Below are 27,408 nucleotides of genomic sequence, written 5' to 3' on the forward strand. Positions count from 1 at the left end.
AGGGTGGTGGTGACCCTGGGCCACCGGTTCGCTGAAGGAACTCTGGCTCTTTGGTTCTTTCCAAGCAGGAGAGAGTTGACAAAGGCATTGAGACGGATGGCTCCAACCTGAGTGGCGTCAGTGCCAAATGTGCCTGGGATGACCTGAGCCGGCCCCCTGAGGATGACGAGGACAGCCGGAGCATCTGTATCGGCACGCAGCCACGGCGGCTCTCTGGCAAAGGTAGCTGCTACCACCAAGCCTTCCCCTTCCCCTTGCCCCAGGCCCAGTTTTCGGGCTCTCTAGGACGAGTCTCTAACAACAGCAGCCCATTCAATAGTTCCCTTCCTGGCAGGATCTAAACAGCAAGTGAAGCCTTCCAAAGGGTGGCATGAGGAGAGCTTTATTGGGCCATTTCTCCTGTGTTTCCTGTGTGTATTTCAGATGCACCACGAGCAGTGACCATTGTGTTTTAGATTTGCCCCTTGCAATCTGAGGTCATGGAGGTGAGTGGAAGCCACAGAACAGTTACAGGAAAAGGCCATAGTCCACCCAAGTGCAAAAGGACAAGCATTGGCCACCCACGGAATTGACACAGGGCCCAGCTCCGGCTTGAAAGCCATGCCAGACCCAAGAATCACTATGGCCTCAGGCCCTCCCAGGCCTTAGATGAGAGAGGCCTGAATGTGAGGCCAGCCCACTAACTTCCCTGCCTCACTGTCCTGCAGATATAGTGTAAGTGGCTGTGTGCCGGGCACCCTGTACCCACTGCCTTCTGAGCAGGGCCTTGGGGAAGGAGGATGTGGCTCTCCTGTTAGAAGCTCACCAAGGTGGTCTTGGCAGTAGAAACAGCTGTGGTTCTTAGCAAAGGGCATCCCTACCGAACTGCAAAAGGAAAGCAGGCCTTTACATATACGTGTGTTCACAACTTTTTCTATTTCCTTTCTCGAATTCCTCCACCTTTTCTTATTGTTTGAAGAGTAAGATACCCACAGTCCTGAATAAAATACCTACACATGTGATAGCACAAAAGCACTTCTCTTTCCATAAAGGACAAACTTAAACCCCTGGTGCAAAAATCTGACTCTCTTTTGCCTTCTTGCTTGTTCTGTTGGTGTGCTAAACCCATCAGAAGTTCCGAGAGAAAGTCAGCAGTTATTAAAATCATTCAGTTGCTTTTGACGAAAGAGGTAGTATAAGGAGGGATTCATAGTCTTGTCCACAATTTCAATTAGCCAATTTCATGATTGGCTAATTTTTAAAAATTATACAAGTACCTGCATCACTGTAACAAGGCAGACAGTTAGAAAAGTTAGTATTATTACCTCTGTAGTCCACTTTAAGCCCATCCTTGGAACACTCAGCATTAATTTGCTTTTTTGGATGTGTTTACAGTTTGCAGAGGTAAGTCTTAGACCAAAATCTCTGTTAGGGGACCAGAATAGTGAGCTTCATCCCAAAGATCAGCAAAGCACCTTGCAAAGAAATAGTCCCACCAAAAGATTCCTCTCTCACCCCCTGGCCCTTGGCAGACCCATGGAGAGACAAGGTTCCTGGGCCAAGGTAGGGAGGTGACTTCATCATCCCACTGACCTGGCCCAAGGAGAAGGGTGGCAGGGCCAGATACCATATGACCAACCAGAACCCAGAAACTATATAAGAGTTCATTCATGGCAAGACACTTGCAGCCCTTAGTGGCACCCATTACAGTGGGAAGCATCCCTAAGTGATCTTGGGCACTGGCAAAGACCTTGTTAGTCACTGTCTGGGGCTATGTTAAGGGTAAACCTAGGACTTGTGGCCCAGGAAGGGGAAGGACAGTGAAAAGCCCTGTCTTGGAAGTTGCCCTTCTGAAGTCTGGAAGTCACCCCCTGTTGTCTTCTACAAGAATGGCACTCTTCAGACCAGAAGTTTCTTGAGAGCATGGTGCCTCATCTGCCCTGTGTGCTCGTACTGCTCTCACTCAGCTCTAGGGTGGGCTCGTGGGCTTCTCAGGGCCTTTCCCCAGCATGTCTGCAGAGCCAGGTTCCAAGTGGGATGTTAGGAGCCCATGAGGCAGCTTAGTGGTGTTGTTGCAGACACGGAGCAGATCCGGGAGACCTTGAGGAGAGGACTTGAGATCAACAGCAAACCTGTCCTTCCGCCAATCAACCCTCAGCGGCAGAACGGCTTCACCCACGACCGGGCCCCGTAAGTTCCTTGCCCACAGAGGGGGCTAGTACAGCTTCCTGAAAGCAGTGTTCCAGGGCTGGTACAAGTGGGGGGAAGTTTTGTTCTGAAGGGTCTGTCCCTGGGGCTTGCATGAGAGAGAACAATGCCCATAGCCCTTGTTGGATGGGCCCAGGGTCTCTGGGGCACACAGATCTGTGGGTCATAAAAGGGCCTCAGAGGGAACCTAGCGGACCAGAAATATAAACATCAGTAAATATTTACATGGGCTGTGTGAGCAGACGGGAGGCCAAGTTGGGGCAAAATCCCAGCCTTGTGGGAGCCCATTGTGCTGAGCACGACTCCCCTCCTTATCTCGGCCTCGGCCAGAGTTGCCCTTCCTTCCTTCCTGGAGCCTGGTCTCCGGCTGATAGCTGCAGCCCCAGGGGCCTCCCTGTCTGGCCAGCCCCATAGTGGATGCCTGCTGCTGAGGCCCTTTTTCCTGCCTCCCTTCCATGAGGCCCAGGGAAGGGAAGGGAAGTCCTTTGCAGGCCTCTGCTGCCTGTCGTGGGGCCCCAATAGCCCTTGGGAGAGACTGTGGCCACCCCTGCAGGTCAGATCCTCTTCCTGCTGACCTCTCTTCCTCTGATAGGTGATAAGTGGTAGGCAGGGCTGGAGCTGGGCACCCCCTTCTGCCCTTTGAATCAGGGAAGCTGTAGGGAATAGATGCTGGCAAGGGCTGCCTGGGAGCTGGCAGCCCAGAGCAGAAACCTTGCCTGCCAGGGAGGAAGTTGCTGCACCCTGGGCTAAAAGGGAAGCACAGAACTCCTGCAAGACCAGGGTGATCTACCCTTCTTCTGAGAAGTCTTTATTACATGCTTGCTGTGTGGCAAGCTCAGGGCCCAGAGGGCCACCTAGGATATAGGCTCTTCCTTTGGGGGTGCATGAACTGAAGTTGGTGTGAGTCTGGGTGTAGATGCAGTTAGTTAGAAATAGCTACCTCTTTGAATTCTAGCTCCATCTGCTCATCCATGATCCCCAGAAGTGGTAGTGATCTACTAGTTTACAGAAAAGACAAGTCAGCATGATCTGGAATAGTCAGGGAGGGCTTCTTGGAGGAGGAAGAACATGAGACGGACCCTGAAGGTGCCCTAGAACTTTCAAGCAGGAGAAGGAGCTGACGTGGATGGAACAGGGGAGGCCTGGCTGGTTAAAGTCAAAGCTTCAACCTGGGAGCAGATTGTGGAGGAGGGAGGGCTGGTTACTCTGGCTGCCCAAGATAGCTTACCTGGTGAATCTGCCGTCCAGAAGCCAGGCGGGTTGAACTTTTTGGCAAGAGCCTGGAGAAGCCTCCACTGCCACCTCCGAGCAGCTTTCAACTCCAGCCAGTGGGTTTCTCCAGCCATCTGCTTTGAAGTAGCTGGCGTGAGGCACCATGATCTTCCCCTGGCAGCAGCAGATGGCCAGGCTGAGGCGTGGGGCATCTGGAAGCTCTCCACCTACGAGTCTGGACCCTGTCCCAGGGCCATGCTCCTTCCCATGCCCTGAGCTTGGCTTCTCCTTCTAGGCCCCGTTGGCACTGGCGGGGAGGCCGGGAGGTACTTGAAGGCTTAAAGGCTTAAGCATATTGCCTATAACTTGTAGACTGTCTCAGTTCAGATGGCCTTGTCAACTCTGGAAGGTCCAGGTTTCTGGGAAGAAGGGCAGGGGCTCCTGCAGAGACACACCCCACTTGCCCCTCTTATATTTGTACAACAGGCTTGATATCTCGCTCCCTGTCCTGGGCATACGTCCAGCTGCTGCGCTTCCACACGTTGTGGGGACCCAAGGATTCAGGGTTCCCGGATGCATACATACAGCCCAGACTCAGCCCACCCCTGACTGGGCAGAGGGGCATTGGATCTGGTCCAAGGGCTATCTGTAGATGGGTGGAAATAGATCAGGGGTGCTGGCCCTTTGGGGTCATTTCCCTTCCCTGCAGCTCAAGTGCCCAGTCAGGTCTCCAAAGTGCTGGAATCTGCAGCCTGGAGGGAATCAGAACGTCTCTTCTGAGGTTCTCGGTACTAGTTACCAATTTGTTAGCAATTGGTTGAGAAATGATTCTTCCTGCTTTGCCAAGAACCTTTTCCAACACACTCTTCAAGTGTCTCGAGGCTCTAGCTCGCTGTTATCTCACGATCGATGATGATGGACTCAGTTTAGATCAGCAAGCACGATTGTAATATCTATGCTGCCCACTCTGGGACCTGACCCCGTTTCAGATAAACCACATGGATGCGACTTAGAAAGCCGGCCCAAAATGTGCTGGCTCTAGTGTTTGCTCCTCTCCCTGTGGGGGAACAACCAGCGTGGGCCTTAGTGTGTGTGCATGTCTGATTTTCCTTTAGTCAGGCTTTCTAGGCTGGGGCGCGCTGGTTCCACATGGGTCTGGGTATGGTCTGAGAAGGCTACGGTTCAGAAGAGCCAATGGAGCCTGGGCATTAGTGTGAACTCTGGCCCACTTGAGGGGGGTGTCGAGCCCTTGCTCTTTTCACACCCCAAAAGCAGCTGACGTCTCCATAGTGACTACTGTGTGCCAAGTAATGTTCCAAGTGCTTTATGCCACATGAGCTTAATTTATTCCGAGTCACTTTGTGAAGTAGATAATCTTATTATACCCCTTTTATAGGTGAGGAAACTGAGGTACAAAGAGGCTAGTAAGTAACTTGTCCAAGGTTAGAAAAGGGTGGAGCTTAGGGCAGTCTTCCCTACTTGTGACCTTCCTTACCCCATTCTCAGGGACCGCATGAGGGACACACAAGGCTGAGGTACTAGTGACCCTCATTGGGGGACCTCATCTAACTAGTTGGAGCAGGACTAGGAACCTCTCACATGACACTGAGGACAAGACTAAGTCCCATGTTAGAAGCTTACTATGCTTATTTAACTCTAGGGAGGACATGTGGTCAGTTCGGTGCTTCCAAATCCCAGAGATAACGAGCTGTATCATATTTGGCTCGTTTATACCAGAATTACTTTTTGACACAAAGCCTAGTTTTCTTTATGTTCAGAAGCAAAACCAACCTTATCTCTCTGTCCCCTCTACCACCTCAGGGCTAGGGGATTTCTTTCTTCCTTTCTTTCTTTTGACCTTACTTCCTGCTTCCCAGAAAGGCAGGCCCCTCTGGGTAACCTGCTCCTCTCCCACTTGCGCTTGCCAGCCCTCCTCCCACCGCCTTCCTGGAAGGAGAGTCCTTGGCCCCTTTTGGGGCTTCTTTCAGGGTTTCACAACCCTTGCATTCCAGCCGTGAAATTTGTATCTGGCTTTTCCCAAGATGATCAGTTGAGAAAAGCCTCCTTCGGCTCACTGGCGCCTCCCTTCCCACTGCCCTCCCCGGGTGAGTTTGGGAAGCATGGGAAGCAACTCCTTTTGGCCACTGAGAGCCTGGCTTAAGGACTGTGCCTGCCGGCAGTGGTAGGGACCTGAGGGGGAAAAGAGGCCCCGGGCTTCTTCTCTGTCTGAGGTTGCCTAGACTGTTCTGTGGAGTTTGGACTTTGCTCCCTAGCCTCTCGCAGGGACTCAGAGGATGTGTGTGGTCAGGTGCACTGGGTGGGGAGCTTTGCATTTTCATAAACTTCTCTGATGCTGGGAACCTGCAGCAGTGTTCCAGGACCTCCCCCTCTCTCTGCCAGGGTCTCACTTGACTGAGGTTGGAGGACCTTTACGAAGCTCTCTGGGTCGCATACCCTCCCACAGAAGGGCAGGGCTCATGCGTGTGTGTACATATGTGTTGGCAGGGGAAGGTTCCTGACTGTGAGAAAACCACTTTGTAGTTGAGGCATCTTTAAAAAGCAAACTAACCATCATTTCTGAGCCAAGTTTCTCAGTCTTCTGGGATCATGCCAGCAGCTTTTAAGGCTTTTTTTTTTTTTTTTTTTTTTTCATTTTTGCTTTTTTGCCTTAATTTCCTGAAGAATTAAGGTTTTTAGCATGAATTCTCTGGTTGTGACAGTCTCCACTGCACAACCCCCCAACACACACACGCGTGCACATATATTTCTCCCCACTTTTATGAGTGTCTCTGCTCCCATCTGTTTGCCTTTTGGACGGAGTGACTTTGCTGCCTCTGTTCCCATCTTGAATAGCTTATAACCTGGCCAGGGAGTCATCCTTTAGAGAAACTTGTGTTTTGTTTTGCTCACCCTATGAGGTCTGTGATGATTCACTAGGAGAAGAAAATATCTAGTTTGCATCTAGTGAATTGGGTGAAGGAAGGTGAGTTTCGGTCCGGGAAAACAGCTGGGCCATTGGGGCGCACGGCTCACGTGCAGGGCAGTTGTGGGTGACCCTGCTCAAAGGATCCATCACATCAGTGCAGCGGCCAGCCCAGAGCCTGAGTCTGTCACGTTGGCTTCCCTCACCACTCCCACGCTGGGGAAGTACGGTTGTTTTCACTGGAGAGAAAACCCAGAAAGAAACAGCCCTGCTCACAGGGCCCCAGCCAGGCTCCGCAGGGCTGATGGGAGGAAGGGCCCAGGCCTCTGTGATCCACGCATGTTGTGCTAAGTGCCTGCCTTTGTGTGCCTTTCTCAGAGACAAACATTTGAGAGGACAGAACAAGGGGCCCCACAGCAAATCCGGCCCAGGCCGATTGGTGTTTGAACTCCTTGCTCTGCTCCACCATCCCAGAGACATGGAGCCGTGGCCTCAGAGTTCATGGCCAGCGTGTTGAATCCTCAGTCTACACTGCATCCCCCTTCTTCAAGTTGCACAATCAGGAGTATTTTTATCGCCCATCTTTGATCCTCAGTGTCACCCAACACTTCAGCAGTGAGTCACTTCTCCAGGGAAGGGAAAAGGAAGGCTCGAAGGTGAGAGCTGGAGAGAGGAAATGACTCAGTGTCTCAGAAAACAGAAAGCCAGGCGTTCTGGTGAGAGTGGGCTCACTCAGGAAAGCAGGCATCCTCATCTCCCACTCAAGTTGGGGGGCTGGGCAAGGGGGCGGGGGTCCCTGGTGCCCAGAGGAGTTAATGGTTGCTGAAGGAATCCCCTCACCATCATGGCAGTTTTGCTCACTCACTCTTCTTTAGTCACACCCTGCCCCGCTGTTCCATCTTCACGTCCTGCCCTTGGGGTATTCACGGTGAAAATACGGTTCTTTATCGTTTGGCTACTGGTGTTTACCAGGTGATACAGCCTTGGGCTTAGTAGTAGCTGTGGAGGTGAGCTAGTGCCTTTACCCCGACCCCACACCTATACCTTGTCCCAATCCTGCCCTGAAGGGTGACCTTCAGCTGGTTTTTTCTCTGGAAAGTTCAGAGCTTTCGTCAGCAGCCTGAAAGCAAAAGGAATAATCTCCCAGGCTAGAGGCGGAAGCCAGAGGTTGGGCTGGGCTCCGCATGCCAAACCCACTTCACTATTGAATAGTTGCCAACTCTGATGCCCTGGTTCCCACTCCCGGGCATCTCCAAGGGGGAGGCCCCGAGTCGTGTGGCCAGTGCAGATGTCACCACTGTCACGGGACTGGGATTGTGGCTAAAGGGAGCCTCAGAGGTTCAGCTGCTCTCCTTTCCATGCCTGCTGCCATTGATAGAATATGACCAATAAGTACCCTTAGGCTTAAATGGAAAAGTTAAGACTTTTTGATCTGAAGAGACCTGGGTGGAGAGGAAATATGGATACAGTTCTGTCGGTCTGTAAAGTGTGGGTAGGGTGAACAGAGCATGTGCCATAAACTATACAGTCCTAGAAATCAGGAATTTCTCTTGACACTGGAAGCAGAGAGTGTTTTAGGATATGTAAAAAGTCACCTTATGTAGTAGGAAGCATAAATATAGAATGTGTTACATAGACAGGTGGTAAAGAAATAAATGGAAAGATTTAGATCAATTCCTGAATTACCGAGGTGTGCATCTAAGCTGTCCCATACACCACCCCTCACTGTTCCCACTACAGGAAGCATCCTGGGCTGGACAGGTTCTTGTGGCTGTGCAGGCAGTTTTTATCGAGCACTGCCGTGTGCCAGGCCCCGTGTTATGGGCTGCAGTTGTCCCCGTTTGTACAAATTACAACACGGAGGCTTAGACAGATTTTATAACTTATCTAGGGTCAGTAAGCTGGGAATAATTGTCAGACCCAAGATTTGAACCTTGGATTGTTTGAGCCAGGCCTCTTCACCACTTGGGTGCTGCCTTTAAAAGAGGATAAAGTGGAGGGGGTTCCTGCCAATCGTAGGAAAAAGTAACTGGAAAGTAGGCCTTGGAAGTTTATATACCACTGTACAGAGTAAAGCTGGTATTTTAGTTTGCCTCGAAACCCATGAGGGTAGCAGGTCAGCGGGCACTGTTTGAGAAAAGCACGCCAAAAAATACAGTGAACTCTGTTCACTATTCCAGCAGAATGAGTGAGGCATACAAGTGGGGTACAGGAAATGGGGTCCAGCATGGGAAAGAGGCAAGGGGAATCACCAGGGTGACGGTGAGGACAGCTGTGCAGCAAGAATGGAAGGCAGCCAGTTTGGAAGGACCTCTGGAGGAAGGTCTTTGAAAAGATAAAATTTAGGGGCACCTGGGTAGCTCAGTCAGTTGAGTGTCCGACTCTTGATTTTAGCTCAGGTAATGATACCAAGGGTCATGAGATTGAGCCCTGCATCGGGCTGAGCGTGGAGTCTGCTGAAGATTCTCTCTGTCTCCCTCTGTCCCTCCTCCCTGCTCGCTCACTCTCTCTCTCTCTCTCTCAAATAAAATTTAATAAAAGAGATAAAATTGATAAATACTTGATGTATATGAGTGTCTTGGGGAAATCTCTAGACCATTGGTAGTTTAGGATTTAATTAGTAATAAACACAGTAGAAAACCAAGATTGTTGTTAAAACCAAGGAAAATAGAAAACTGCACCAGGGAAGTATACTTTACTAAGAGTAGACATCGTAGTTGTAACAGGCTCAGATGTAAACAGCCTTGGTTTCATATAATAATGTAGACACTTTATACTGATCCAAACCAACTTACGATGCAGTTCTCTTGGGAAGGTGGGAGGGCTGGAGTAGGGGACAGAAGAGAGCTAAAAGCTCATATTCCTTAGTAGGAAGTCAATAGGTAAAACCTGAGAGGGGAATATCGGGAAGTAGAAAGAAATAAAGTATATCAGAAATAACGAGGAAAACATCAAAAGAGTCAGCCTACAGAGAGGATTGTGGTTGTCTCCGAGGAGTGGGATGGGAAGACTGCTGCCTGTTGGAATGAACCTGCCAGGACTCTGTGACTCTTTAAACTTTAAAAAGAATCATAAATGAAAGTCCAAGAAGTGATATTGTAGGAGCTGTTACAGCTCACCCCGTCCAGCGAAAGGAAAGGATAACCTGTTCTCACTGAAAATCACAGAATTGGCACCAAGGCAGCCCTGGACATGTAGAGGCACTTCAGCTGCCCCAGCACCGGGCTGAGAGCTGAAGGTTAGCAGCCGGTAACTGCCCGACAGGTCTCCTGAGAGCAACTATCTTGGCATAAAGGGAACAGTGAGGGGCACTCGGCTGTGCACCTGATGCTGACCAGCAGTGGAGACGGATGGAGTGGAAGTGATAGGGCGCTGGAAGAGAGCATCTGGGCAGAGCGAGATCAGGAAGGAAAACCCTGTGCCCTGTCAGAGCAGTGCCAGGCCCATCGTCCCCAGATGGAGGGTCCTCACAGCCTTTTAGGGGGTTTTGTTGGGTGTTAAGTAAAAGGGGGTTCCATGACTAAGGTTGGAAGATGCTGGCTTACATAAAATGAAACTGGCTGGTTTGCCCTCTGCAGTCCTCCTCAGAGTCTTCAAAATGCCAACATTTTAGGTCTCTAACCTGAGACCCAGTGTGTTGCATCTGGCTCTTGCCCCATCTGCTTTTCCAGGAGCTTCCCTGAAACTAAGATGCCATCAAATACCCTTTGGGAAGCCCTGCCTTGGCTTCTAGGAAGTAGGTTGTTTTTTTTTTTTTTTTTTTTTTAAGAGTTCAGGGAAAAAAATAGATGTGTCCTTGTGGCCTTGAAAGCCCAGAACGAAAGCCCACTCAAAGGGATGGGAAGTTCTTAAGGAGAAATACTGTGGTTGTTATAGTTGGTGTCAGGAAGACCTGGGGATTTTGTCTCAGCCCATTATTCATTCACTGTGTGACCTTGGGCTAGTTATTTAAGTCTCTGAGTTTCAGTTTCTTCATCTGTAAAATGGGGAAAAGGATACCTCTTGACAGAGTTGCCATGAAAATGAAAGGAAGCAAAGTATATAAAGGGTCTTCGCGGGGACGTGGCACCACGGTCTGCACTCAGTAAAGGGCCCCTCTTATTAGCATTGTGACTAGTCCCCTGGAAACTAAAAGGAGGTGTTGTAATACCTCCAGGGACCAGTACAGGTATGTAGAGAATCTTACTTAACTCAGATTTATTGAAGAATTTGAACAAAATCTAGAAGGAGAAGTATGTTATACCAGCACAGACTATTAAGGAACGGGGTCAAAATAGGCTGAAACACAAGAAGAACTGAGTCTTGCAACACAGTGCTGTGACCAGCAAAAAGGACTTTATTTTCTGTACTTCTGTTTGGAGCAACAAGAAGAAAACCTAAGCCCCATCGTTTGGACACAGTAACACAGAGAGAAAGCAAGATTTACTCCAGTTCTGTTATGCTTCCATCTCAAGAAAAAGAAAGATGGTTATCAGAGTAGAGTCACACAGGCATTGATGAGAAGATGGAAAGGCACGATTTCACACTGCCTGGTCCACATGCATTGTGCCCCAGAACACCAGGCGAATTGGCAGATGGGATTTATGAAGCTGGTGTCCCCAACCTTTGAGGGAATAAGAAAAAGGTGTTGGCAGACTGAAAGCACTCAAAAGTTTCAAAATGCAAAAAGCATCTTGCACTCTCCAAACTAGTGAGCTTAGTGTCAGCCATCAGGGAAAATTCTGGACTAGATTATAAGGCAAACAGGCTGTGAATACTCTTTAAGAGGCACAGTGAACCCTGAGAGTTGGCATGGATTCACGAAGAATCAGAATCAGGCCTGCTGGACCATCCTCATCTATTTTTAGAAATAGTTATGGGGAGGGCCGGGGCAGGGAGGGGGGCACCCAGCTGACTCAGTTGGAGAAGCTTGAGACTCTTGATCTCAGGGTCATGAGTTTGAGCCCTACATTGGATGTAGAGATTACTTAAATGAATAAACAAATAAAAACTTTTTTTTAAATTCACCTTAAAAAAATAGCTACCTATTTCTACCTGATAGACAAAGGAAGTGCTATAGATCTCTAGGTGGGGTTTAGCAAGACATTTTCAGAATGTCTTCTGACATCATTGTTGGCACGACAGAGGAATGTCCACAGAGCATCCTGGAGTCTGAAGGACTTGGTGATGGGACGGTTGGGCAAATTTATAGTTGGTTGGATGAGCCTACCCAGGGAGTAATGATGTCAGTCCGTCAGCCTGTCTGCCTGACCCTGTCCTGTTCACTGTTTAATCGAAGCCTGGGATGAGAACATTGATGGTGAGTTTATCAGTTTTGTCAGTGACTTGAAGTCAGGAGGGAATGGCAGTATGGTGGATGCCGGAGTCAGGTTTCAGAAATACCTGGACTGCTTGAAACAGTAGCCAGATAATGCAGAGTCTGTCTCTCAGCTCCAACTAATCCACAGTACATACAAGATGGGGGAGAGGAGGTCCAAGTGCAGACCATGGGAGAGAGCCTGAGGGAGATGTTGACAGAGGGTGTGCTGTAAGAGTTGGTAATATGAAGAAGTTATAAAGAATAGACAATTTGGTGACAGTTTTAATAGAAATAAAATTTCCCAAACAAGAAAGCTCATAGTCCCTCTTTGATCTGCCCTGGTTAGACCACATGCTGTATTTATTTCCACACACGACACTTCACTTCTGGACATGACACTCTGGCTTTGACGTGCTAGAGGAAACGCAAGGGAAAGTGACGTGGATAGCTGGAAGATTTCAGAGCCATGTCTTAAGATTATAGTTGAAAGTCAGAGCCACAGATACTGGAAAAGAGAAACTGATGATGGCCTGTGGGAGCAGCTTCAGGGATTTGAAAGGCTATCATGGGAGGAGAGATTAAATTACTTCTGGGTAGTTTGAGGTCCAGCAGATGAGAATTGCAGGAAGACCATTGTGCTTTGTAGAAGGAAGACGGCCCTGCCGGTACCTCCCTTAGCAGAACAAAGGCCTCAAGGGTTTTTGTTGGCCTCTCAGAGGACCAGCAGTTGACCAGGGCCCACCGTGACTGCTCAGGGAGTCAGGAGCCCCTCAAACCCCATCTCAAAAGTCCTGTCTCCCAAGCTGAGGGCAAGGACCTTTGTTCAGAAGTAAAGACTGATTTGGCAGAAGCAGTTGGTAAAGGCAAATAAGTCCCTATTAAGCTATCAACATTCTTGCAGGAAGAGCAGACAGACTTCTAGAGGCAGCCCCCTGATCCAGCCCAGATATATTTTGAGCCCCTGCTACATCTCAGGCACCGTTAGATGCTTCATGCCGGTTATCTTGTTCAATCCCCATAACAAAAGCGTATTATTATTTATCCCCATCAAGAGGATACTGGCGCTTAGAGAGAGGGTTCATTATCTGCCTAAGGTCATGAGAGAGTCGAACCCAGCACTTACACGTTAGCCACTCTGCCACCTGAAGCAGTCCTTCACCCCCGGCCCCATATCCCTAGCAGTCCCCAGTGGGTGTAGGGCGTGCTTCCCTGGGAGCCCTTCTCCCTTCCAGCCCCCTGGAGCTCTGCCTTCTCTTCCACGGGGAGCTCAGGGCAAAAACAGCCCAGCTGAAAAATTAGGCCACGCTGGCGAGCACAGTACTTATTTTTTTATGACTAAGATTAAGCTGACAACCATGCAAAACATTGCAAACCTGTGTCGGCTGCAGATTTAATACCTCACCCAGCCACACAAATAATTCATGCTTCTGCATCGATGTCCAGAAAAAACAAATCAGCAAAAAGCTGGGCTCCTGCGTGTGTGTGCGTGTGTGTGCGTGTGTGTGTGTGTGTGTGTGTGTGTGTGTGTGTGTGTAGCAGCCGCGTTTCCATTGAAGCAGCATGCCGGAAATACCCAAGCCCCAGGATTGCAGATCTAGCATTTTGCAATTTTTTTTTTCTCTTAAAAGATTAAAGTACGTTTTCAAATGATTGAAGGTTGGTGGGAGGTGTAAATGTGGGCACTTGTCACATTAATTCTTCAGATGATTAAGTTCTTTTCCATTTCTTTAAAGCTGTTTGCAGTTGGGTTTGATGTCCTCGTTCCGGGTGAGTGTGTTGTAGCAGTTACCAAGGTGACTTTAGCTGACTTTCAACAATTTATTTTTCCCTCCAGCGTGAGATGTCTCTAGCCCTGTGTGCTGTTGATTCTTCTCTCTCAGCCCTCCACCCCCCACCCCTACCCCAGTTGCTGTTCATCAGCATTTTGCCCATGCCAGAGAGGCGGGGATCCTCTAGTGGGCCCCATAGGCTCAGAGGCCCCGCCTGGCAGCCAGGCTTCAGCTCCTTTTGGGCACACGGTGGTACGTCTCTGGGCCCGTTGTCAGAGATGGCACAGGGAAGCGATTGTAAGAATGACACCCTGCCTCTTCCCCTTAAACTCACTCTGACCTCAGGCTCGTCACCTCACCTCTCTGAGCCTCCATTTTCCTCATCTGTGAAAGAAGGGTTAACCATAGCCTATACAGGGGGTGCTTGCTGTGAGGGCTCAGGAGTGAGTCTCTGGCCTCCTCGCTCTGGGGCAGAATAGGGCTGCTGTCTTCTGAGTTCTGCTCTTGTCTGGGCCCTGAGGGCACCCACTGCGATGTAGTGTTTGGTGGTAAGGGAAGGAGATCTAGCAAGAGGTCCTAGGCTCCCACACTGGCCTGCCACAGACCATCTCTGTGGCCTTGGACTTGTTTCCAGCTCTCTTTTGTAAAGGATCCACCTCAGAGTTTCCTGCCAGTCTTGAACTTCCATGACCCGCTTGGCCGTACGTAGCATTTGTCTCCTTCACGGGTCTTGTGAAAGGGTTTGTCAAAAGAGAAGCTAGGGCAAAGGGCAGTTTCAGAATTCACTTTGGCAAACCAGAGGAAGGGACCACTTTGTGACAGAGCGGTTACATCTGGGGGTGGATCCACACAGGATAGGACTGATAGGACCGGTCCCCGTTACCTCAAGGGCTTTCGTAAACCACTGCCTTGGCAGGACCCTGGCTGCCCCATGTCACCCTCTATCCTTTTGCCTGCTGACCTCACACCCTCCCTCTGGGGAGGTTCTCTGCCTGTTGGGGTGCCTCACTGGCCAAAGGCCCTAGCACCTCAGTGCCCCCGGCATGTGAGGAGGTTGGGCCTGCCCCTCACTGACTGCCTGACTGTGGAGCCTGGACATCCTGGATGGCTCCTGCCCCTTGAATGATAAATAACTAGAGCTTCTTACCCAGTGTTTTGATGGACACTTGGGGAATTGTTCTGCGATTCACAGCCCAAACTAGGATCCGGCCTTTTGAATAGGATCAGTGGGTAACCCTCATTTCCGGCTGAGGCAGATTTGAGAGGCTGTCAGTGGGGGCAGCTGAATTTGAAAGAACATATCTTAGATTGCAAAGGGACCCCGTGGCCCAGTTGTGGGCAAGCTGTTGGCGGGAAGCAGGACAGGAGGGAGTGTGAGGCAGCAGTGACAGCTCACTGTGGCCAAGGCCACAGGCAGGAGGAATCTAGTACAGGGCCCCTGGGGCCTCAAAACCCAGCAGGATGGTGGCCTGGTTCTGCTGCCCAGCCAGGCCCACTGGTCTGACTCCTAAGAATCTGGTTTCCACCCCCTCACTGAGGATTGTATCATTTCCTGGTTAGATGGAGGATGTGTATGTCACTGCAGCTCCTAGCCATTAGCAGGAGCGAGCATGCTCAGAGCCTGCTGAAAGTCATAGCCTTTTCAGGGTCGGCTGGAAGGAAGTTCTTGGAGCCGCACCTTCTGGTACTCTAGCACTCCAGCTTTGGAGAACTTGGGAACTGAGACTCCAGGGTGGGGAGAAAGGGCTCCCAGATGCTCCTGCTGCTATATAGGGAAGAACAAGCCACTGCGAGGTAAACTTTTATATAGTGTATTGGCCAAAGATGAGGCTTTGGAACCCAATCTAACTTCGACCAGCTTCCAGCTCCATACTCCCTGGCAGTGGGAGCTGCACAAGTTACTTAACTTCTCTGATCTCCCAATTCCTTATCTATGAAAGGGATATAACAATAGTACCCACCTCATGGGGATGTTGAGAGTAGTCAGTGAGAAGTGCTTTGCACAGCTGCTGGCGTTTGGCCAGCACACGGTGAATGGTGGGTGTTGTTAACCACTATCATCAGTCACGGTCATTGTCATTATTCGGGAGCCCACCCTGAGAGACTCCCATCTTGCTCCTCCTTGTGGTATTTATTTACCTGTGCTGAACCTGTCCCTGTGCTTGCTTTGCAGAAGCCGCAAAGACAGCCTGGAAAGCGACAGCTCCACGGCCATCATTCCGCATGAGCTGATCCGCACACGACAACTTGAGAGTGTGCATCTGAAATTCAACCAGGAGTCAGGGGCTCTCATTCCCCTTTGCCTAAGGTGAGCCCCACAGCACACAGCTCGTCCTCAAGGAGCCACCGGGCCTATGCGTGCCTTCTCCCACACACCTGGGTGGAGTCTGGGACCCAGGGAGGGAGGAGAGCCAGTCGGGCAGTTCCATCTTGGGCCTGTGGGGGGCCTGTGGACTCTGAACCAGCCTGTAGCCCACACTGTGTGGAAGAACACTCCTTTGTCCAGAGAGGTGTCCCTCCAGCCTTACTCTCTTCGGAAGGCTCAGTGGTCTCGGCAATCTCAGACGCCCCTGCCATCCCACAAGCCCAATGTCAGTAGCACTGGAATAGCAGGGCAGGGCTCTGGTGGGTCGGGTTCTATTTTCTTCTTCTTGTTGCTTTTCCCATGCATAGCACTCAGTTCTCCAAACCCAGTGGCCAGCACAACAAACTCCTTGAGGGACCAAGAAGCCCAGCTGTGTCCTTTCTGCTGCTGTCCACAGTGCCAGAAAACCCAGCCCTGTGGCCAGCATTCAGCTCTCTGTTTGGGGATGCTGCACTGGGCTGAATCTGTTCAGCTGGCTTCTTGCATAGCCCTTGGGGTTTCCACCCTCACTTTTATAGCAGGGGAGGCGACCAGAATAACTCTGAACTCAGACAACATGACAAGGAAGAACGGGGTTACCCTGGTTTGGTCCCTCCCCACTGAGCCCAGAGCCTGAGAAAAGAGTTTGGATGCTAACCAACCTTGGCCAACCACCCTGGGCAGCAGGGCAAAGGTAGCGAGTGGTCAGAATGAACAAGGGCTGGAAAGACCCCCCCCCCCCCACCACCAGGACCCCAGCCATTTCCTCCCCAGCTCCCTCTCTGGCCCAGGCTCAAGATCTTTAGACTGGTAAAGGGTTAATCCAAGGCAGCCTGAGAAAGCAAAGGGCAGGTTTTGCTTCCTTTGCTGACTGGCATCTCTGGCTCACTAGTTGTCCCTGCCTGCCCTTTCCCCAGGTGTATTTCCAGACTGGGGATTAACAGGAGCTTCTTGTGGCTCCCTCAGAGTGACCCCATTTGGCTTCAGCTTTGATGATGATGATGATGGTGATGATTATGATTTACGATTTATTTGTTTGTTTTGAGGTATGCTTGTGGCCTTGGGGCTAGCCTTTTTTTTTAAGTTTATTAATTTATTTTGAGAGCGAGCACAAGTGGGGGAGAGGGGAGAGAGAGAGAGAGAGAGAGAGAGAGAGAGAGAGAGAGAGAGAATGAATCCCAAGCAGGCTCTGCAGTGTCAGCACAGAGCCCGATGTGGAGCTCGAAGCCACACACAGCGAGATCTTGACATGAGCTGAAGTTGATGCTTCACTGACTGAGCCACACAGGTGCCCCGGGGCTAGCCATTTTGTTCTTGTGGGAGGTCCCAGGAGCAGGTGGCAGACACTGCCCTGAGCACAGGAGTTGTGCTGCGAAGGCACTATGCCATCCTCCCTGGGGCTTGGGAAGTTTGTTTAGGTACTGCTTCACCCCCACCTTCAAAGTAAAGGGGGACATGACCCTGCTCTTAGTTCTGGGCATGGCCTTGGGCGTATTGCTAACTGCCTTCTCTAGTCTCAGTTTCCTCACCAGGACGTGAAGGAGGTGTACTCCACTTCCCCTGCAGGCCCTTTGAATGCTGATCTAGTGTCTCTGCTAGCTTTGAGCACTTCGGAAGAATGGCAGTAGAGAACTCGTGAGAGGTTTCTCTTGGACCGTGTTTGGTTACAGTCCCCTGTTGGCGGGCAGGTGGGCAGTCCGGAGGGCATTTGCCAGGCACCCTGTCCCAGGGAGCACAGCCCCCACAGTCCCTGAGCCTTGGCCAGGCCTGCTGCTCACTGTCTCTGTGTTCCTACCCCCAGGGGCAGGCTCCTGCATGGACGGCACTTTACGTATAAAAGTATCACAGGTGACATGGCCATCACATTTGTTTCCACGGGAGTGGAAGGCGCCTTCGCCACTGAGGAGCACCCTTACGCAGCCCATGGACCCTGGTTACAAGTGAGAGGCTCCTTTTATTTCCCTACCTTTTTTTCCCCCTCCCTACCTTGTCTTCCGTGGGCTCTTCCCACACCTGCCTCCCCCTCCCCTCCCTTGGCAGCTGTTGTTGACTCCCTTCCAGAAGGGCTGGTTATGGGAAACCATGTGGAGTGTGGATGCTGCTGCCTATCCCATCAGCTGTAGTACTTCCTGGCCTCTCCGCCATCCCCTGAGACACCAGGGATAACTCTCTAGGCCCTGGCCATTGGTTTGCCATGGAAATCTAGGTTTGAGAGGTACCAGACTTTCCACACCCCGGGTAAACCAAAGTCCAGGAAACCAAGGGTGAAGCAGGATAAGATGGAGTCTGGAAGCCACTTGCAGGTGCCTCTGTGGAAATGCCACCAGAACTCCTAGAGAATGGACGTGTGGACCTGGACTGGGGCTGGGTTGGGCAGGCCTCAGCAGACAGCCTCCCCACTCCCCTCATCTAATGGTTGTCCCGTTCCTCCTAATGGAAACCCAGCTTTTCTGCACAGAAACCTGCTGGCTTGTCCAGAACACTTTGTCCTTCCTTTGCTCTTCTGGCTGGAGCACAGCTTCAGAGCCACTGCCAAGTGGGGTGCTGGGACCTGAGAGCCACAGGCCTCCTTCCAGCCCCCACCCCTGTCCCAGGTCTATAACTGGTGCTTGGCTGGTCCAGCACACTCCCAGATGTATTAGGGGAACATTGTTTTTTTCTTTGTTTGTTGGGTGCGTGGGAGGAAGAAAACTCTACCTTACCTCTCTGAGGAGTATCAAGAAAGGGGATCCGACTGTAATTCAGAAATTGACTGTGCCCTGTTTATGGTGTATGGAAGGATGGTTATAGTAGCCGGGAAGAGAATTATGCTGGTTTTGTGGGGTTAACCCTGTCTGGGGGGGGTCTGTGAAACATACTTAACTGTCGATGTGGGCGTGTGTGTGTGTGTGTGTGTGTGTGTGTGTGTGGTTGAGCTTGCCACTGAATTTCTCCTCCTTCAGGCCAGCCCTCCCCGCCGCCCCCCTGCACAAATACTAACCCTTAATTAAAACAAACAGCAAACAAAGAATACCAACCACACTCCTCAGACTAAGTGAGGAAGAAATGGAAGCTAGTGCTTTAGGAATATTGTGTTCCATAAATTATCTTGCCTTTTTCCACTGTTGTTATTACATTGTTTCATAACAAAATTACTTTGAACCATAAAGTTATAAATACATTTTAAAAGTCCCACTTGGTAACATTAGATTTCTGTCCATGTGGTGTTGGTAGTTACTGTAGCAAAAGCTCTGAAGTGTAACATTTGAAACTAGCCCAGCACAAGTGGAAAGGGCCTCCCCGCCCCCCACCGCCCCACCCCAGCTATGTCCCAGGAAGCCAGGCTGCCTCTTGCTGGTAAGGAAGGGGGAGGTGGGGACCCAGCAGGAGAAGGGTTCACAGGTCATCATTCCCAGTAGATGACTGTGCTGACAGGTCTCAGAAGTGTCCTCAGATGGCATTTGTGTGTATTGGAGGTTCAAGCACATTTTCTTGGGAAAGTAGGGACCAGGGTCTCCCCAAACTCAAGAAGAAATTACTGCCAGTACGTTTTATATCTTCAACTCTGAACCTGTCCTTAGAGTCTTGCCATCCCCCTTAGAAAGTCTTCTCACCCTGAGGAGGGGTTGGTCAGCATCTCCATTCTCATCAGCCTAGGAGCCCCAGCCCCCAGAGGACACAGCAGATGTCATGATGCCCCTCAGGGCCCCCAGAGTTCTGAATCCAACCGCTTATCCACGGGCTCCTGGTGTTGTACTCCCAGCCCCACTCCCCTCACCCTGGGGCAGCCCCCTCAAGGGAGCTGAAGCACTGGGCACGGCCCCTCCCATGCACTGTTGCCCAGGGAACCGGAGCGGTGGGAACCAGCCGCTGGCCTCGGCATGTTTCAATAAAGTTGCTGTGCTGGGAGCTGCTTAATCAAAGGCCTGTGTTATGGGCTCATTAGTGTGGTCCAGCACGGGCCAGCTCACAGGGGAGCTCCTAGGAAGGCTGGCTGGGGCCCCATTCCCCAAGCCTGCACCCTCACTCACCAAGGGGATTCTCAGGCCTAAGGAGCCCTGGGAAACCCTCTGCCCGTACCCCCCACTCTCCGTCCGCCAGTCCTCAGCCATGGAGCCAACACCCAAACAGCTCTCCTCCCTGCCCTCAAAGCAGTCAGCACTTTCTGCATCTGACTGCCAGTTCGCCTTCCCCTTTAGGGTCTTGCCACTGTGGTCACAGGCAGCTGCCTAGCTTGTGGGAACCTGGGCTTGTAATTACTTGTGGGCCTCTGGGGCTCCCTCTGGGGTTGGTTGTCTCCCCAGGAGTCTGCAGGACCTCTTGGAGGCCTGGGATTAGGCTCATTACCAAAGAGGGGCCTCTCCACTGGACCAAGAAGGGCCCCAAGCCCCTCTGGAGGGAGTTCCCCAACACAGAGAGGACAGCCCCCTGCTGCAGGCATCTCTTGCGCGTGCTCCCAGGATCTGGGGTGTCTCGTTGGCCTCTGTGTGCCAGGCCTGTTAGGGACAGAGGAGCAGGAAGGAGCTGAATGCAGCAGGCCCAAGAACGTGAAGAGCTCTAGACTTCTGTTTTCTTGGCTGCTGCTTGAACTCTCCCTGTTGATCCCAGCTGAATGGGGAGGGGCTGGGATGACTTTCTTACATCAGCCTCAACAGCCTTGGAAGCCCTGCTCCCAGCCTTGGCACCTTGTTCTGGCTACCAGCCCGGGCCTGTTATCTCTTGGGGAAAAGGCATGGCAAAGACACCCCACATGGGGGAAGAGTGACAAAGGAGAGGCTGAGAGGAAAAGGCAGAAGGTGAGGGAATCTGGGCCCTCACTGGAGTGTGCAGAGTGGCCCCACACAGGCCTCCACACCCACCTTCTCCTGGGCCTGCACCTACCCTCTATGCTCCTCCCCTTCCCCCACTCTCCAGCCGCAGGAAAGTCAAGGCCCCAGCCCAGAGAAAGGCAGGGCCGTCTGCAACCCCAGGGTGAGCTCAGTGGACACTCCCTGCTTCCTGGAGGAGCTGGAGAGTCAGGAATCCTGCACCAATTCCATAGGCTTCTCAGTTTCTGGAGGTCAACACCTTGACTCCATCTGCCCTACCATCTGCTGTTTTCATCCTCGTGGAGATTATAAAGCCTGTCAGCCAGCTCCAGAGCTTTTCAGGAGGGTCTCCAGGCCCTGGGGGAGGCCTGCCAGCATCCTCTCTTGCACACCTACCCCCAGCATTCCACATCCCGGTAGCTTTAACAAGCCTCTCTCCCTCGAGGCTGTCAACATTGGGTTGTTAGTCTTCTGAGCAGGAGCCCAGCCCAGAACTGAGTCGTTCATCTATCCCCAGCCAGGGTTGATCTGAAGGGGGGAGAAGTCAGCCCCAGAGGTCACATGGAGGTCATATCACCAAATATGAGAATATTTTTTTAGGCCCTGCAATGCTTTCTCAGCTGCGTGGTGTCTGATAGCTCACCCAAGTGGAGCCCCCATTCCCAGCCGTTCCTGCCAGCCCTGATGGGAGGCTCCGGCCTCAGGACACGATGCCCAGCTGCTGTTCTGAGTGGGCTCGCCGCTCCAGGCCAAGTTTGGGAATCACTACTGGGCTCTCGTCCTAGCCCAGTGGCTGACTCACCACTGTCCTCTGGACAAGCCCCCGCCTTCTGTCCTCATCCACCCATTTGGACGTTGTGTGGAAGACACTTGGCAGTCCCTGGCCCAGGCCCTGGGCAGCTCCTCTCCCGTGCCTCTACTGTTTCTCCTTCTTCTGGTAAACCTGGCCACAACCTGTTCTCCCTGGAGACGTTTGCCGTCCTGGGACCTCACTGTCCCAGGGTACACCCATCAGGGTTTAAATCCTAGCACTGTGCCTGGGGAGTACAGCACCCTCCCTTTAGGAGAAGACTGTGATGGCCCACTCTGCCCTCACAAGCCGGCAACCAGAGCAGGAGGGCTCTGAGCCTGCTCCTGGCCACCAAAGCCAACTTCTCACCACCCACTGAGAACAGGAAATGAGTGTGTGCCACACACACCTCTGCCCCCAAGCCTGGGGGGTCTCCAGGCTGTTTTCCGGCTTTCGTCTGGCCTGTTGGAGTCTGGGGAGGGGGGTGGACACAGACCGGACTGCTTCCTCGTCCTGCCTCCTCCTCGGCCATTGTGGGTGCCAGAGCAGCTCCTTGGCAGGCCTTACCCTGTAAACAACACATTTCCGCCTCCGAGAGAAGGAAAGAGAGGGAAGAAGAAAGCCAAACTTGTTGGGAAGCAAGAACAACGTGTCAACACGAAGAGCAAACAGGGCCCCGGACAAAGTGTGGATTGTCGTATCAAGGGGAAGGAGTGGGCATTGTCAACGCTGTTTGCAGACTCAGAAATAGCACCAACCACAGACGTTTGAATCAGATCTGCAGCAGCTGGGCTCCTGTCTGCGGCACAGCAGGGCCTGCCCAGGGCAGGCCCCATGAAAGATCACTTTTTGAGTTCCTTGTGGACCTTGCTGGGGCTTGGGGAATTGGGAGATTATTGACAACCCTCCCTCATCACCAGCCAGCCAGGTTGTCCTAAGGCACCTGGTGTGAGCACTTGGAGTAAGCTGCCATCTGGATTCCAAGCCCCCTTTCTGACCAACAGTGGGGGTTGGTAGTGGGGAGCAAGGAGCCACTGCTCCCCTCACATCTTGGCCAAATAGGAGGTGTTGAAGCTGCAGCCACCAACTCACCCCTGTTGGTTAAGCCTGCGCCCAAACCCCCTTCCCCTGTGAGCCTGGGTATTTCCCACCCATGATCCCCTGGGGTGCCTCAAAAGTGCAGATGCCTTGGCCTTGCCAGGATATTCCAATACTGAAGGTCTGGATGGCATCTTCATATTTTCAGAAGCTTGCCAGGGGAGTTTGCTGTTCAGATTGGTTGGTGGGAGCTTTCTCCTCTCACCAGAGAGCCTCCTGCCTCCAAGGGCTGGTTATACAGAAACCTAAGCATTTTATGCCCAGCTCATGGGAACTGCACGTGTTACTGAGTGCTGTTGTTATTTTCAGTATTATTACTGGTATTTCTACTGCTCTTTTCTGGGTTAGAGTAAATGTTCCCTTATGTATGCATTCACTAAGCTGGCCTGGAAATTTGCCTTGCTGTTCCCACTTGGAAACCATCTTTGGGCATGGTTTGCCTTCCTTTCCAGTTGGCCAACTCAATTTTTGAGCAGCTGGGTGTCTATGGTACTCAGCCGTCTTGAGCTAATCAGGGTTGTTCTTCTCGAGGAGATATAGGTCTGGCTGGGGTTAGGACGGCTGGTTTTCCAGGCCATCGGTAGAAGCCAAAGTCACCTTTACCTCCCCTTTCAGAGGAGAGAGAGAAGAGTTAGCCGTGAGTAAACAAGGCTTCTAGAATTGAGGTATTTTCTCCAGACAGGAAAAAGAGTATCCTCTACCACCATGAGGTCAGATCACTGTTCTAAAGTCCAGGAGCCTTGTCTCCTCTCGACACCGGCTTGTCTGCAAAATGGGGGCGATAGTTACCGCCTTTGCGGGACTGCCAGGAGGGTTCCGTGAAACGATACCAGCCAAGCGCTTAGCCCAGTGCCCCGCACATGGAGGAGGCACCACTGCTTCTGCCACTGGTGGTGTTATCATTGCCACTGTCATCATAACCATCCTGTTTTCATTTGTGGCAGAGCCAGGCAGCTCCACAGGGACCCAGTGAGCTTCAAGAGCCCCAAGCGTAGCATCGCAGGCTTTTCCCACAGTTGCATCACAACGGCGAGTCTGTTGCTCATGAGAGCGCCCAGGAGCTGCTCCGTCACAGTTGTCTATCTCCAGTGTCCTGTGGATAAGATCTGTTACCATTCTCAGCTCCAGGTCTGAAATATACAAAGAACAGGGCCTGCTTGTTCAATCCAAGCTTCTAAGGTTTAACTCCCAAAGGAAATTAAATTAGCTGCCTGCAGCTATGACAGTCTGTCGTGTTTCTTTGCAGGGAATGTCACCCTTAATATCATGCAGATCTTATGTATAATTTTCTCTGTTTAATTCTTTTAAAATAATGTGAAGTTTCCAGCAGGAACCAGCAAAGCACCAAAAGTGAAAATTGAGGAGTAACTAGGGTTTGTCCCCTTTTCTGGTCTTGCCATCCCTTCCGCCAGCCGGGTATAAAATGAGTCCACACACAGAGGGTACGCGCTTGGTGGTTGTTCTGCTAAAAGCCACCATAGCGTACCCTCTCTCCACCACCTATTCCAGACCTTTGTCACAGGAACTGGCTTAAGACGGAACTCCACGTTAGTGGGGTTGCCTTTCCCTTTGTCGAAAAATGGCTCTTTGGTGTCTCACTGGGTGGTCCAGTCCCGGTGAACCCTCCCCTCCACCTCAGCCCAGCACTATAGTCCCAGACCTATTTACCTTTCTGGCAGAAAGTCCCTCCCTCCAGATTATTTGTGGCTTAGAAATCAGCCCGGCCTGGCCCAGACTGGAGCCATTGTAATGTAATTGGGTTTTAGGTATGCTCGTGTTTGTGCTAGCATTTGCAGAGATGGCAGCAAGCCCCGGAAATGCCAAAACCATGAATGTGACTTTTGTACTCCTCCCGCAGACTGGCGATAACTGGTAGGGAAACTCTGGACTTTGAGAGGGGGGGACCCTGGGATAATGGAGGGGCATGGGCCCTGGCAGTGGGAAAACTGAGGTGTGATTAGGAAAGAGTCCCTGGAGTCTGGGAGTGCTCAAGGTGCACTTGGAAGAAGAATGTGGGTGGGAGGGCCCCACCCCCACCCCCACCCCAAGTGGGCATTTCTCTCCACTGACTTTGCCTGTTTAAATCTGGTCTCTGCCCGCACCTGAGGCCTGAGCTCCTTAAACAGAAGAAAAAAAAAAATTCGGTGAGATGGGAGCCAATGGTCAGAGCCGGTTTGCTGCTGACTGTGGGCTTGCAGCCTGGGAGGATGTCCTTTGGCTCCCTGTCAACCAGGAGAGGGTGCATGTCCAGGTAGAGTGTAGACTGCTTTCATGCCTATGTCTCTGGGGCTCCGCCCAGGGCCAGGCCTAGCAGAGGCACCCAGGGAATGCTGTGGGATTGAACAGATTGATGGGCAGATGAGTGGAAGAATGAATAAATGTGTAAATGTTGTGGGGGGGAAGAGCAGTACTTCGGGGATGACTTTAGAGTCCAGACACGACTGGGATATGGTCTTAGCTCAGCCACGCACAAGCCACGTGACATTGGGCAAATTACATAACCTGTCTGTGCCTCAGTTTCCTCATCTGTGAGGAGACTGAAGGAGATAAGATACACTGAGCAGTCAACACAGTGCCTGGTACAGAGGTGGTTTGCCCGCTCGGGGTCATTTTCTCATTCCTCGCTCCCACCTCCAGGCCATCAACTTCCTTCCTCTGGAGCCCTCCGTCCTCTGTGGTCCCCAGCAACCCTGCCTGCTGCTCTCCCACACTGCTCTGCCATTTTACTTCATCTCACAAGCTGACTGTGTTCCAAATATTGAAACTTCTCTTCTTCCCAGAGTGGACAACTCCCAGGGGAAACCTGAAGGGTATTTTCTCAAGTTCTCGATCCCCATCCTTCTAAAGGGGCTTCCCTCAGAAGAGTCACTCACCTTGGTCTTCACCCCATTGTCCTTCTTCCTCTGTGCCTCACCCAAGGTGTTCCGAGTTTGCTGGAGGAGGCAGAACAGAGGCAGGTGGAGCCACAGCCTGGAGGGTAGGGAAGGGTCAGGTGTGGAGACCAGGAGGCTCCTGGACCAGCACAGGAAGGAAAAGGGTGGAGGAGAGAGTCAGGTTGGGAAGAGGAAAGACATCCTCAGCCTGGGCCCATTGTGGTGCAGGCCTGGTGTGAGCTTGGCCTAGCTCTGCAGAGCCAGCCTGAGCCAGTTGGGGAAATGGCCCACCAGCTTGAAGAAGGCCTGTGAGGGTAGTGGTTGTGCCAGCTGAGTAGTGGGGCCAGGCTGTCCTGAACATCAAAGCATGAAGTGACAAGGCATCAGACTAGAGCAGTGAAGTGGGACAGCTGGGAGGTGACTTGGAGGAGAGGTTTCTCGAAGGAAGCTTTGGAGAGCTCAGTGGCTGAGTGAGCCCAGCAGGGCAGGGGTTTGGGAGCTTCCAGCTTGAGATGTGGATACTGCAGAGGGAAACGGGTTGAGAGCCCCTTTCCCATCTGTAAAATGAGAGAGATTGGTGCACAATCTGCAAATTCTCCGGCTCACACATTCTTGGATGTACCTTCTGGGGCATTTCTAGATTCCAGACGAGGCTCGTATTCCAAATCCAAACAGATTCCTTTTGTCCTACCAAGTGGGGGGTAAAGAGGAACATGTGAGCCCAGTTGGGCACGGAGGATGGTTGGCAATCTCTGTTCCCCAGCCATCAGCTTTTCTGTTTCCCCTCTGCTTCACTACCGCGTGCAGGGGGCCCGAACTGCCAAACGGGCTCTTTTCCTGCCCATTCCTTTGTCCCTCCTGGGGACCGGCAGTACCATTCTCCCACGTACCCACACCTTGCTTCCCCGTTGTCCCGTGACAGCCCTCCTTCACTGTCCTCGTCCCTCTGATATGGCAGGCTGGTGGGAGTTGGGGGGAAATGACAGTCAGGGATAGGCTTCCAGCACTTCCCTCTGTCCCGAGAACAGATCCACCACGGGCTCATATCTCCTCCGTGGCCAGAAGAAAGATCCACAGCTTGGCAGTTGGCAAAAAGACCATATATTAAGAAATAATAATAAAAGCCTGTCTTGTGCCTTCTTCCCAGATTCTGTTGACTGAAGAGTTTGTAGAGAAAATGTTGGAGGACTTAGAAGATTTGACTTCTCCAGAGGAAGTAAGCCTGTTTGATTCTCTCTAACAGCGGCTTCCAGTCTCCAGGAGCCTGTGTGTGTCTTTCCGTCTGTCTGTCTCCAAGGTGTGGGGATAGGCTGGAAAGGAGACCCTGGAGATGTTAAAAGGCTTTATTTCTGTCTTCCCACCACCCCCTGCCCCACCCCAGCTGCCATAAGGACACCCAGCAAATTGTCCAAATTGGTGGCTCCGAGAACCTCATTGAAGAGGCAGCCAGGGCCTTTGGGCTAGTGGTTCTCCTCAGCCCCTGCTGTTCCCTGGCAGGTTCTGAACAGAAAGCCCACGCCTGCTGCCAGAGAACATTCCACTGGGGAGTTCTGGTGGGCAGTAAGGGACTCCTGCTCTCGCCTCAGGCCACCCAGGAGCCAGCCTCCTTCCTTCTCCAGCCATGAGCTCTCCCTTCTTGGTCTGCCTCTTCCAGCAGGAGGAGCTGGCAGGCCAGGTGGGGGCTTGTGCCTTCCCTGGCTGCTCATCTGGGGTACATGAATGGAGCCCATAATCCCCTTTGTTTTTCTTCCTTGTTCCTGGCATCCTCATTTGCAGGGACTTACCTCATCCTGGAAAGTCCCGTCCCCTCCCCCGGCCTCCTACTAAGCTGCACCCCAGTGGGATCTGAGCCTTCCTGGCCTCAATGCCCCATAGGTTAGTGGAACATTAGCAACCTAGCCAGGCCTCTGGAGGGCCCTCCTCTGCCTATGCGAGAGACAGACAGATGCTTCTATTGGCCTTTCTGCCGGGAAGTGTGTTTGGGGGAGAACTCCTTCACCTCCCAGCAGCCAGGCTTTCAAGCCAGAGGGAGGCCATGCAGGGGCTAGATTTCAGCCAGGGCTGGAGTTTACAGCTGCCAGGGCTCCCAGGGCCGTATCAGCCAGGACATGGTGGCCTCTGATGTC

General features: G+C 51.8%; 1 protein-coding gene across 7 annotated transcripts in view; it reads left to right on the plus strand.

Moving 5' to 3' along the window:
- The window catches only part of SUFU (SUFU negative regulator of hedgehog signaling), a 125,421-nt gene that overhangs the window by 85,626 nt on the left and 12,387 nt on the right, over positions 1–27,408 (plus strand). For 3 of the 7 annotated variants that reach the window (XM_045438725.1, XM_045438730.1, XM_045438727.1), the window contains exons 7-11: positions 66–222; positions 2,058–2,169; positions 15,564–15,698; positions 17,536–17,674; positions 26,430–26,498. In XM_045438725.1, the coding sequence (XP_045294681.1) occupies positions 66–222; positions 2,058–2,169; positions 15,564–15,698; positions 17,536–17,674; positions 26,430–26,498 (612 nt within the window). The remainder of the gene's footprint in view (positions 1–65; positions 223–2,057; positions 2,170–15,563; positions 15,699–17,535; positions 17,675–26,429; positions 26,499–27,408) is intronic. The other 4 variants (XM_045438726.1, XM_045438731.1, XM_045438728.1 and 1 more) reach the window with 2 other exon arrangements.

Source organism: Leopardus geoffroyi, chromosome D2 (assembly GCF_018350155.1).
Source record: "Leopardus geoffroyi isolate Oge1 chromosome D2, O.geoffroyi_Oge1_pat1.0, whole genome shotgun sequence".
Lineage (NCBI taxonomy): Eukaryota > Metazoa > Chordata > Mammalia > Carnivora > Felidae > Leopardus > Leopardus geoffroyi.